The sequence below is a fragment of the Belonocnema kinseyi genome, chromosome 9, assembly GCF_010883055.1.
Source record: "Belonocnema kinseyi isolate 2016_QV_RU_SX_M_011 chromosome 9, B_treatae_v1, whole genome shotgun sequence".
Classification (NCBI taxonomy): Eukaryota; Metazoa; Arthropoda; class Insecta; order Hymenoptera; family Cynipidae; genus Belonocnema; species Belonocnema kinseyi.
In genome coordinates, this window is record NC_046665.1 from 53,304,154 (window position 1) to 53,317,510 (window position 13,357).

Sequence of the window (13,357 nt, forward strand, 5' to 3'; positions counted from 1 at the left end):
GAGGGAGCTCTTCTTAATATTTTGACACCAAAATCATGTCGATACACCTTACCGACTGCGAGTAAAGCCACCCACGCTTTAACTTGACAGACTGTATGAATTTTCAATTGAATTTTCTATCAATGTACTTGAATTTTCAACTAAAAAGATCAATTTTCAACCAAGAAGACCAAATTTTCTACGAAAAAATTGAATTATTGAATCGAAAATATGAATTTTAACAAAACAGTTAATTTTCTATGGACTAGTTATTTTTTACCAAATTTTTAAAAGAAAAATATGAATTTTCTACTCGACAATATAAATTTGAAAAAAGTTAATTTACAAGCAAATAATTTTTTTACTTTGAATAAAAATAGTTAAATTCAAACAAAAAAGACGATATTTCAACCAAATAGTTTAATTCTCAGCCAATAAACATTAATTTTTAACTAAAAAGTTGCATTTTTATCCAAAAAGATGAATTTTCAACAAAAGAGATGAATTTGCAACCAAAAGGGATAACTTTTTAACAAATTTATTCCATTTTCAACCGAATAATAATTTTTGTAACTAAAAATATAATCGCTAGGAGGACGCAATAGAAAATAAAGGAATAGAAATAGAAACACAAGTCAATTAAATTACTTACAAGAATATTATATCAGAGTGGACGCAAAATTTAATTGTAAAAATTCCATGATTTTTTCCGACCAATTTTTCACTTTCCCTGAAGGTTAACGCTAAAGCATTTCTTTCTTAAAAGGTTAAAATTTTAAATTGTCGGATTAAAAATTAACAAGATTAAAAAGTGCTCTTTTAAATATTCACCACGTAAATATGGTTAAAATGTTGATATATTGATAAATATAATAATTAAAAATTATTCATAAACGTGCTCTAGAAATTGTGCAGATAAAATCTTCCATTGAAATAAAGAAAATTTGAATAAGTGAGTTGAGATTTCGGACGCTTCTTCGGGCTGACTAAAAATGGACCATTTCTACTTTACCACTAGAAACTGCAGTAGCTTTTGATTTAATATTTAAAGAACTTATTTTCCATTTTTTTTGTAATTACTTGAGTATTTAAAAAGTATTTATTTATTATTTCCCTAATTTTCTAATAATAGAAATAACATTACTTTTTAAATAATTTCACACTAATCCTAAAATTTTCTATTTAATTTAAATAACCACATTAAATATGATAAATATTAAAAGTTTGACAGGTGAAACAATGTAAAATTTACACATTATTCCCACTGAATAATAAGTCACTCTTAACCAATAGAAATAGCATGAATTCAATTTAGTAAGATGTAATAAATTGATTAAATTAAATTAAATTAGATTTTAGCTTCTACTGATTCTAAAAAAAATAAAGATGTATCTAGTTCCATTTTATTTGTTCCTAATGGTAATTTTCAAATTGAATCTTCTCTAATTTTATGATAATTTAATTATAAATTTTGGTTTTTACAATTGGTGGAGAATCGCAAAATTCATTTTGTTGAACAACGCTTTTTTCTTATTATTCAAAATTTGTATTATTTGCTTTAAAAAAGTGACCTGCTTAAACTGAAAAAGTGACAATATGTCACTAATTTTTAACCCGAACCAAAATATGGGATCGAAAATATTTCAATAATTTCAGTAGAAAGGGAGTGAATTTCAAAGAATTGAAGGGAATTCTAATAAATTCAACAAAATTAATAAGAAATCCAAAGGAATTAAACATTAGTCAAGTAAACAGAACAAAATTTCTAAAACCCAAAAAAGTTAATTGAATTCAGATAAGTAGGAGTGAATAGAATTAGAAAATAATTGTCTAATAAAATCCATAATAATTCATGGTGAATTTATAAGTCTTCGGCTTGAACTAAAAACAATTGAAAATCTATAAAAGGTCGATTGAATTTACTAAATTTCAAGGGCATTTTCAAAAATGCAGCGTGATTTGAAACGAATACTAAATTTTAAGAAATTCTCCGTTTCAATTTATTGAAAAAAGTGACTAAAGTGATCTTTTTATTTTAAAAAGTCGCATCCCCGGTCATACAAAATCTTCAAATTCAAAGAAATCAACATTTTCCAAACGTGAATATGGTGAATAAAATATATGATAAAATTAAATTTTTAAATCATAATTAAAAATTTTAGTATTATCTTCTCATTCCTATGAATAACGAACAACTTCTGATCCAAAGTGAAAGTTGAGAAAAGATTAGCAGATCGATAAATAACAAATAGAAAATAAGACCGTTTGCTCACCGTCGCTGCTACATCGGGAGTCGACCTTTCTCCTTTTCAACTTGAGGTCTTGAAACAAGCTCATGTTGTCTAGCTCACACGGGCTGCTCGTAAGGGTCATAATTCCTGAAAGCAGAAAGAGATATCACTATTAGTACATTTTCCTTTATCACAAATGAATCTGCAGTATAATAGATCTTGCCATCCTCAAAGTACGTATAGGGGAAACCAGTACGAGCTGAATAATATGAAAAACTGACCGAGTTTCAAATCAGTATTCTTATCACTTGCTTGATATTTTTAAATTAAAAACTGTTTTTTAACATGCCAATGCAAAGTTTGTTGGCTGACAGATTTTGGTTTTTCCTAATGTCAGTATTAAGTAGGGAAAACCAGTGATAGATCGACACTGTTACAAGCTGATCAATGGGAAAAACTTTAAAAACACTTGGAATTTTTTTAGTTCAAATTTTCAAAACCCGTCAAGATTTTGCATGTATTATTAGCCTAAATTAAATATAAGACTTCAGGTAATACGTCCTGTCAATTTCATTTTTTTCCAAAAAGTTTCATAAGTTACAGCACGAGTTGAACTTGATGACTAAAAATGCCCAAGCGTGTCAGCGTCGGATTTCAGTCGGCGAACGCTGCCGGCCAGCCAAAAATACCAGATTAGGGGTCATTCAGCGCGGAATTTCATGAGCTTTCTAACAATCTTTTTTAAACAGTATCTCGCTTTTTTTAAATGTCTTAAAGCCAGCAGTGATTTAATGTACTGCTGGCGCTGGTCGTGTAGATAATTTTCGATGGCAGTGTATGTGTGTAGGTGTCTTCTAGTCCAGTAAGCTTTCTAGGAAAACTGGATTGGTTTCATAATTGCTAAATTCGCGTCTATGAAGGTGATATTTCATCTCAGTTAGACATTGTATGACTCCTGGTTGACATAATGTGCGCATATCGACGAAAAGGTTGTGACTCTCAATGTGAAAGTACGAGTGCTCGCGATTACTGCGAACGCATAGCTTACTATTAACCCCTCTTTAGCCAAATGGCACACAATTGGATCTGAATGTTGCGTAGTTTCAGCGTGGAAAAAAAATTATTTATAGGGTTCACGAGACCTCGCGATTGACACAGTTTAAGTGTAGATGAATCACTTTACAACCCAAAATAATCTCAAAAAACGGAAGTAGGGTGATTTAAAAAAAAAAACACTCAGGGAAAAGATTATGCCATTCAAAAAAAATGTATTTCAAAGAAATAAAAGTATTTATTGGGTCTCAGTCAAAGAAATGTTTTTCTTTTCAAATGAAATTTTGCTTAAATTTAAAATGATATTCTTGATTTTAAATTTATTTTCAAATAAATAAACAAAAAATTATTTTAAAGAAATGGTTTCTTAATTTAAAAACAAAGAGTTTTTGGAGTTGATTCACAGGAGAATAAATTCTTTGAATAAAATTAATACATGTACCATATTGAATGCAATATGAAATACTTTAATTTCATAATATTTCAAGTTGAAATATATTGCAATTTCAAATCAGAGGAATTTTTAACCAAATAGTTGCATTTTCAGCCACAAAAATAAATTCTTCAGGGAAAATATGACATTTGATATTTTAACAAAAAAGCATTTTTATTTTCCATAAAAACTATTAAATTCAACAAAATATCGTGAATATTAAACAAACAGCGAAATTTTCCACAATAAAATATTTTTTACCAAAAGTGATGAATTTATAAGAAATGAGTTGAGTTTTCAAACTAAAAACTCAAATGTTTTAGAAAACCGTCGATTTTGAACTCAGAAAATATAAATTCTTCTAAAAAAAGTTAAATTTTCAATTAAGGAGATAAGTTTTCAACTAAAATAATAAATCCTCAACGAAAAAGGTGAATTTTAACCACGAAGTTCAAAATTCAACCAATTAGTTGAATTTTCAACCAAAGAAGATGAATTCTTAACGAAAAGTATCTTATTTGATATTAATAAAAAAAGTTAAACTCAACTAAAACTGAGGAAAATTTTTAATAAATATTTGAATCTTTAAAAAAAATTTCAGTCAACTTTTTAGTTATTTTATAACAATCTAGTTTAAAATTCAACTTAGTAGATGAATTTCCATATAAAAAACTCCAATTTTCAAAATAGTTGAATCTTCAACCAGAATGAAGAATTTTTAACATAACAGTTTAATTTACTACCAAAGAATATTTTCTAACAAAGGAAATCAATTTTCAAGAAAGGATTGTGTTTTAATGCTGAAAAGTCAAATCTTTGAAAAAACGTGGACTTTTGACCCTGAAGAAACCAATTGTCAACCAAAATGGTTTCATGGTTTCATGATTGATTTTTCAACCATGAAAGATTTTTCAGTTAAGGAGGATACGAAATTTTAACCGGATTGTTACATTTTCTACAAAACAGTTGAATTTTCAAACAATAATCATTACTTCTTAATGAACCTGTTGGATCTTCATCAAATTAAATAAATTTGTATCAAATCACTTGCAGTTAGAAAAAATTTCTATTAAAAAAGAAGATATTTCAAAAAAAGAGTTGAATTATAAATTAAGTAACATTTTTCAGTCATGAAAGAAAAAAATGGCAACCTAATTTTTAAATTTTCAAAAGCAACATTAATTTTCAATAAAAAATATGACTTTTCAACAAAATTGTTGCATTTAATCAAAGTAATTATATTTTCAACTCAATAATAAATCTTCAACCAAAAATTATGATTTCTCGAACAAAAATATAATAGTAGATTTTGCAACCAAAAAAATTAATTGTCAACAACAATTGTCTAGGACATACAAACTAAAATAACACTCCAAAGTAAAACATTTGAACACTTACAGATATGCTCAATTTCTTTTCATATGTTTGCAATGCTTTTTATTTACTAAAAAATCTTTAACAAAAGGAGAGAATAGACTTTGAATTGCATAATAGAAGTCTTATCTAAATAAACGTTAAGACTTTGGAGGCGCCATTAGAGAAACGGTTGTCGCGAACGTGTTAATTGGTTCTTGCACTCACTCCTTCAATTACAAGTCAGGGTCAAACGACAGATGAATAAACACTAAAGGCCTTCATAAAATCCATAACAAGAAAAATAAAAAATGTAAAGTTCACTGACGTAAACCTATTGTTTTGATTGATGTTTCTGCATCTTGAAATGAATCTTATTTGAAGAACAAGTCTTTTAATTCATCTATTATTTATATTATATTTTATATTATATTATAAAATGATTAATTTATATGTTATGTTAAGTTTTCTACTAAGTTGATACTGATACTTTGGATTTTTAGGAAGAAAATATTTGTCAAAAGCAAACTTATTTTTCAGATAAAAAATTTTTTTAAAGTGAAAGTGAAGTTTTCAAAGATAGAACTTTGAGATAAAGTTGCGACTTTCTCGCGTGTTCAGTTTGTTTGAGAATTTTTTGACGATAGTGTGACATTGATAACAAGTTGTAAGCTTTATATTGCTACTGAGCCAAGAACGGCTAGACAACTTGTATGATGTGAGATTAACGCTCTCTATAAAGATCTTCCATCATCGTGTTTTCTTAATGACATTTATAAATTCGTGAATCATCTCTGGCTTTATATTTATTTATCTACTTATTATTTATTTATTGCCAGCTATTTATTCTGAATGACAATAATAAAATAAAATTCCAATTTTCGATATTTCCGTCTAAACTTCGGAAACTAAATTAAAAAGCGAAGAAGGGTCGAGTAAGAGTTTCAGTAGAGATGTCCCGTTTCGATCAGCCCATTTTGCAAGTCGGGACACATTAGCTGACCAAACCTGGATTTGCCTACTATCAGAGTTGCCCTTTTTATCAACGAAACCGTGATTTTAGGATTTAAAAAGTGATTTATTTTAGTATCGGTTTAAATTATTTGAATCCTTTACAAATCAGCGACCCGATTTCAAGTAATGGAGTCGTTACCCCGTTTATGGAGTAATATTTCGAGCGTTTGTAATGGTATTCAAAAATATGAAGGTACATAAAATTTTATTCATATTTAACAAATGTATGTCATGTAATGTAATAACTGAAATAATTTATGTCAGGATTTCAAAAAGTAGAACAAAATACTATAAAGCTGACCTTTGCAAGTTGAATGTATTTTATTTCTGAATATTCGACAATCAAATTTTACGTTCAAGGGACATGGTAATTTAATTTTCTTAAATAAACTAACAATGAAAAGCCACAACTTAGACCAGCAGAATTTACAATGTTATAATAATATTGTAAGAATTAATTTATGCACGGACACTTTGAAAAGTCAATTAATAGAATATTTAAATTGAAATAATTTTTCCCAATAATATTTATGTTCTAAAATGGCACTGCTGAAATAAAACTAATGTATCAAAACAGTTTAAAACACATCCTGCTCTTTTTTTCAAAAAATCAATAAAGAAAAAAAATTTCGTCAAAAATGTTAAATTCTTACGCCAGAAAGACGAATTTCTTACAAAACGGTTGAATTTTCAACTTAAGGAAATAAATTTTGAACTAAGATTATTGATCTAGAATAAAAAATGTACACTGTAACCAACAAATTCAATTTTTCTCTAATTTCAAGTTGAATTTTCACTTTAAAAAGTAATAAAAAAAAATTTCAACAGAACAATTTCCAATAAAATATATCAATTTTTAACTAAACAATATAAATTTCCAACCAAAAATAGAATAGTTCAATTTTCAGTAAAAAATGAATTTTTAATAGAATAGTTAGATTTCCAAACAAAAAGTGGAATTCTCAAATAAAAGAGATAACATTTCAATATAAAACGGAATAGCTAAAGTTTGCAGTTGAAAAATTAAGTTTTAATAAAAAAATAATTTTTAACAAAATACTTCAATTTTTAATTAAGGGTTTCAATTTTCATCTCAAATGTCGGATTATCACAGAAAAATGCATTTTTAACTAAGTAGTTGAATCCTCAACCAAAATAGATTAATTTACAACCAAACAGCTGTAACTTTAAAATAAAAAGATGATTTATCTAAGACGAGAGATGAATTTTTAAACAAAACAGTTGAATTTTCAACAAAGATGGATGATTTTCTTGACAAATGGTTAAATTTTCAACGAAATGATAAAATCTTCATTCGGTTTAACTTTTGTTTAATTAACAAAATTTAGATGCATGATCGTTCCATGTTAAAATACTAACAGCATAGCTTTTTATGTAGAGCTTACAGAATTTTCATTTGAATCAGTGATTATTTACTGAAATTCCAGCAGTAAGTAATTTCACTTTAATTAAAATTTTCTATTGAAATTGAATATTACTGAAATTTCAGTGAATATTTAGATTCAAATAGCCAGGAACCCTTGATTGATTTGCACTAAAATCCTACTAATTACCAGTGAATATTCACTGATATGATTTTAGAGAGCGCGCTCTCAACATTCTGTAAAATTAACAGAGTCGTCTTCCTCCGTGCATAATTCCTTACATTAAAATGGTAAATTATGGTAAAATCGCAGCATAAAAGTGAGTCTCGACGAAAAGCGAACGTAGCAATGCATAAAGAAGGGAAGAGCGTTTCATGTCAATTGTCGATTGCAGCGGATTCGATCGCGTGTGAACGGGGTTTAAGGCCGCGTGCCGCATCTAAGCCGCTAAGCGATGTGTTGGTGAGCGTCGAAAGCGCGTGCGACGCCAGATGGCGTTGGAGTTTTCATGCCGGTGTTAATCCGCCAATGGCCATCGACACTGCATCGCGAATCATGAGTTAGTGTGCATTGCCAGCGTGTGTGCATCGTTAGCGAGTGTGCAACATTAGTGTGTGTGCATCGTAGCGTGTGTACGTCGCCCCTGTTTGTGGATCGCCACTCTGCGTGCACGGCTTCATAGATATTTATATGTGCGCATGTGTATGTATATTTGTGCTTTTGTATACGCGTGTAAGAGTGTTTGTTCACACACGTATATCAAAGATCCGAGCAAGTTATATACTGGGGTCCTTGCTCCCTGGCCGTATGTGGGTCAGCAGTCTCACACACGCCACCATTCTTGCGTAACCAATGCATCACGTATATACGGCGGAACCTCTCTTGTGCTCTAACCACCATCGACCATGTTACGTCCGATGGTACTTATTTTATTAGTTTTTCTTTTTTCTTTTTTTAGATCAAACAGTTGCGTGCTTTAAAAAAAAACATGTTTAGAAGTAACGAAGCCGGAAATGAGAAAAATGGTTGATCGTTAAATATAAGATGTCACTGAAGGTTGCATGATTATTTTTTTTTTGCAATGGAAAATTTATTTGTTTACTTCCATCCTGACAAGTGCAGATAAGAAAAAAAAACGCGAATGAAATAGATGAACTGTTTTTTAAGCTCAGTCCTTATTTCTTAAGATTTTAAAGACATTTACACTTAACAAATCAATACGCATATGTAAACGAAATTTGAGATAAACGTTTAAATCGGATGCATAGATGAGTATTATATTTAATATACTTTTAAATTATTTTAAATTATATTGCAACATCTGCTCATAAAACTATTTAGTTAAACCAAAAATTTTTTCTTGACCAAAATAAATTTTTTGGTTGTTTCAATCAAACCTTTTAGTAGATGACGTATTTGGTTTATTTAACAAAAAATTTTCGTTTACATAGAGAAAAAAATCCCACCAAATTGTTGAATTTTGAAGGCAAAGTGACAAAATGAATTGAACTTTCAGCCCTGAAAGGCAAGAATTTTCAACCAAGAAGATTAATTTTTTACAAAAAAGACGAATTCTTAACCAAATAGTTAGTAATATTGTTTTTTGCTTGAAGAGATAGAAAAATAATTCTTCAGAAATGTGTGAAGTCTTGAATCTAAGAAAGTCTCAAAGTTTTACGAACCTGATAGCAAATCAGATTAGGAAATCAAGTCTACTTAAGTCTCTTTTTTTCTTTTAATCTTTTTTTCAACTATGTAACTGAGTTCGAATAAAGTCGTTTCTTTCCATAGGAGTTTTTTTTTCAAGTAAAAAAAAAACTACTCGAAGAGGACTATTCAGTTGGATTTAGCTAATATGATAGCTATACGAAGTTACTTTATAGAAACAAATTTCATGTCAAGGATTTTCTCAGGCCCAGATCTCATCTTAAGATTTTGTCTGAAGATATTTTGAAACACATATAAAACGTGGTATAATATGACTGATTGACTTTTTTTTTAAACTTGGAAATATAATAATAATATTCTCTTTGTAATTTTAGATTTTCTTTTAATTATCATATAATGCAGTATGTTTCACTTAAATGACTTTTACTTCTAATGATCTTTACTTTCTCTTTAACTCTGATTTACTTTTTCTAACCGGGCTATTACAAGTATAGTAGTCATAAAAGTAGGTAATCATTAGCCTCAAAAAGCGACCCCAGGTCATGGACAGACTTGGTGGCCGAAAAATTTCATTTTCAAAACTCTTTGACCACAACAAATTTGATCTTTTGATAAAAAAAGATGAATTATGAATAAAATACTTGAATTTTCAACAATATAAATAAATCTTAAACAAAGCAGTTGGATTTCTAACAAAATAGTTGAATTTTCAATCTACACAGATGAATTTTTATTTTTAAACCAAATGCTCGAATTTGTAGTAAAAAAACTATTAAACTTAAACTAAAAATAGTTGCATTTTCAACCGAATAGTTAAATTCAAAGTCATAAAGATGCATATTAAACAAAAAAAGTAATCATTGATGTTTTAACCAAAGATACAAAGTAGTTGAATTTTTTACCCTGAAAACACCTGCATTTTTAACGCGAAAATATGTACTTACAACATAAATTAAATTTTTACCTAAACAGTTGCATTTTTAACCAAAAAATTATATTTCAGTTTTAAAAATTAATAAAAAACAAAAAATTTTTAAAGCAGTTACATTTTAGCTTAAACAAGCAAAAAAAACTTCAACTTGTACCCAAATAGTTGATTTTTTATCTAAAATGATGAATAAAACTGGAATCGTTCAATTTTTAGATAAAAAAATTAAGTTTCAACGTAAAAAATCAAATAATTTACAACACGACAGATGAATTTTGATCTGAAATAATTAATCTTCAACAACAAAAAATGATTTATGACGAAGTGTTTCAACCTTCAACAAAGTAAGTCAATTTTAAACCAAAATGGAAAAATTACATTTTCAGTTTAAAAAAATTAAGTTCAAACCAAAAAAAAAAACGAATTTTCAACAAAACAGAGACGTTTTTTGCCAAAGAGGCTTCATTTCAAACAAAGAAATAAATTTGTAACAAATAGTTCAACTTTTAAACAAGTAGTTGAAATTCAAACTAAAATAATGAATCTTCAACTGCAGTAGTCAAATTGTGGCGACTTATTGCGCGCGACTGTTGGTTTTCGTGCTTCGCGCTCGATATTGTGTTTACCTCGCGCTACGCGCTCGATCTTTCTGCACAGACCTTTTAAAACTAAAGGTGAAAGCATCGACCACAATAATTTGGTGATTGTGAATTTTCTTTTGTTAAAGCTTCTTCGGCTTTAACGAACACATTCTCATCACGTATCTCGTGCTTCGCACTCGAGTTTATCCCTGAAATTTTATATCATTCCCATAAATGTATATTATTATAATTTGTAACTTGCATGGGTATTAAACCAGATGAAATTTCATTGTCCCATTTAAAAAAATGTGCATTCTTTTTAAAAAATTTTGGTTATTCAACGTTGTATGGCAACTTTTGTCGTTTCTCCATAAACTGAATTTGCTCATTTCCAATGTTTCCTTGATGATGTAAACTTTACACATAGGGTCTACTAAGCAGCCCTACCGTTTTCTAAGTTCTAAATTATGTATATATGTATATACATATATATATTTTTGAAAATGCATTATTATATTTGAGAATATTTGAAATATTGTGCAAGTGTTGCATGGAAAAATAAAACTTTTGGATTTCCCATTATTTTTTATGCTGTCAAAATTTATTTTTCGATTTATCAAGAAAATTCAAATAGGTGTTATGATAATCTTCTAGGGCATTTAGGAATCCAATTTTTTTCCTCTTGCCATTTTTTCATATCGTCCGTTAAATGGCTTAAAAGTTTTATTTTCGTGAGTTTTTTGGAATTTTGTAAATGCTATAACTCAGGTAATTTTTGATTTTTTGAAAAAAGTCATTAGGATAAATTGTTCAACTTTTTAAATATTATCAATAACCGTACAGAAAATTCGTGAACTTCAAAAAAATGGTCTAAAAATATTTAAAAGGCGCTTACTTCTTAAATTTTCATCCATAATGAATGGCTAACGAACTTAACCATTAGTTTAGGACACTTAAGAGTGTACTAGAGGCCATTCTAATAGAATTATTTTTTCAAAAATCATCGTGCTGACAGACAGGTATAAATACATACAGACAGACCGACAAACAGACAGACCCTACCACATTTTTTTACCCTACTTCGGTAAAAAATGTTATCTATTTATTTTGGCTTAGCTTGTGTCATGTGTCTAAAAATTGAATTTTTGTATTTTCAATGTTTTTCTTATAAATAAAACAAAAACTACATGTCCTATAAAAAAGTGATTAATAACAAATTTGTTGATATTTTTTGGGAGCACAATGTTTGTCTTATCATTTTTTTTCTATCTTGCATAGTTTGAACGCAAAATGCAATTTTTGATTTTTAATTAGTTTTCGTGCGGTCAAAATTTGAATTATTCGAAAAAATTCAAAAATTTGATATGATAATCTTTTAGGGCTATCGACAAGTAACATTTTTCATTTCAAGTACTATGAACAACTGTAAACAGAATTTTTGATTCATGAAAAAATTTGTACTCAAAAATTTTCAAAATTGGCTCACTTTTAGTATTTTTATTCAAAATGTCTGACTAACGAACTTGGCATTTAGCTTAGGACACTAAAAGAGTATACCAAAAGCGAATCTAATAGATTAATTTTTTTTAAAGTTATCGTGCTCACAGGCAAACAGACATAACGACATATTGATAGACATACAGATAGACACATTCATAAAAAACTGTTTTTCTGATTCAGGTGGTCTCAAAACGTAGACCTTTTGACAAAAAGTAGGGAGTTCAAATTTTATACAAATCTAATACCTTCTCTGATAAGAGTGTAAAAATGATTTATTTGTCATAAATAATTTTTTTGATAGTTCTGTTTTTAATTTCAATCATAAAAAAGCATCCAAACATGAAAAGTTAAATTTTTTGAAACCCCATACACGAGACGAAAAATAAATTAATAGACAAAAATTGTGGTAAGAAAGTTTCCACGCAGCGGGCAGATTTTTTTACTGTTAATAACGTTTTCATTGATTAAAGCCAAAACTACGCATCCTATCAAAAAGTGGCTGACAACAAACTCGTAAATATTTTTCAAATGCACAATTTTCTTAAATTTGTCTTTTACCGTATTTTACACAGTTTGGTCGAAAAATTTAATTTTTGGATTTTTCATTATTTTGTATGCTGCGAAAATTTGAATTAAGGATTTCTCAAGAAAATTCAAAAAGTTGTTATGATAATCTCGCAGGGCATTCAAAAAGCAACATTTTTCTTCTCTCGACTTTTTTCAGTTCGCGCGTTATTTGGCATAAAATGTTGATTTTCGTGTGTTTTTTTGTAATTTTGTAAATTCTATAACTCAGGTAATTTTTGATTTTTTTTTAAAAAGTCATTAGGATAAATTGTTCGACTTTTTAAATACTATGAATAACCTTACAGAGAATTTTTAAATTTTTAAAAAAGTGCTCTCAAAAATATTCAAAATGTGTACACTTTTGGAATTTTTATCCAAAATGGCTGGATAACGAACTTGACCTTTAGTTTAGGACACTAAACAAGTGTACCAAGGGGCAATCGGATAGATTAATTTTTTCAAAAGTTATCGTGTTCACAGGCAGAGATACAGACAGACATGCAGACATACAGGCATACATACAGACATACAGACATGCATGCAAATATACAGGCATACAGACATACATGCAGGCATACAGTTTACAGACAGGCATGCAGACAGACACATTCGTAAAAACCTGTTTTTCGGATTCAGGCGGGTCTCAAAACGTGGATATTTGACAA

General features: G+C 28.7%; 1 protein-coding gene across 2 annotated transcripts in view; it reads right to left on the reverse strand.

The window, feature by feature from the left end:
* The window catches only part of LOC117179903 (hormone receptor 4), a 60,444-nt gene that overhangs the window by 37,009 nt on the left and 10,078 nt on the right, over positions 1 to 13,357 (reverse strand). For both annotated transcript variants that reach the window (XM_033372102.1, XM_033372101.1), the window contains exon 2: positions 2,253 to 2,357. In XM_033372102.1, the coding sequence (XP_033227993.1) occupies positions 2,253 to 2,357 (105 nt within the window). The remainder of the gene's footprint in view (positions 1 to 2,252; positions 2,358 to 13,357) is intronic.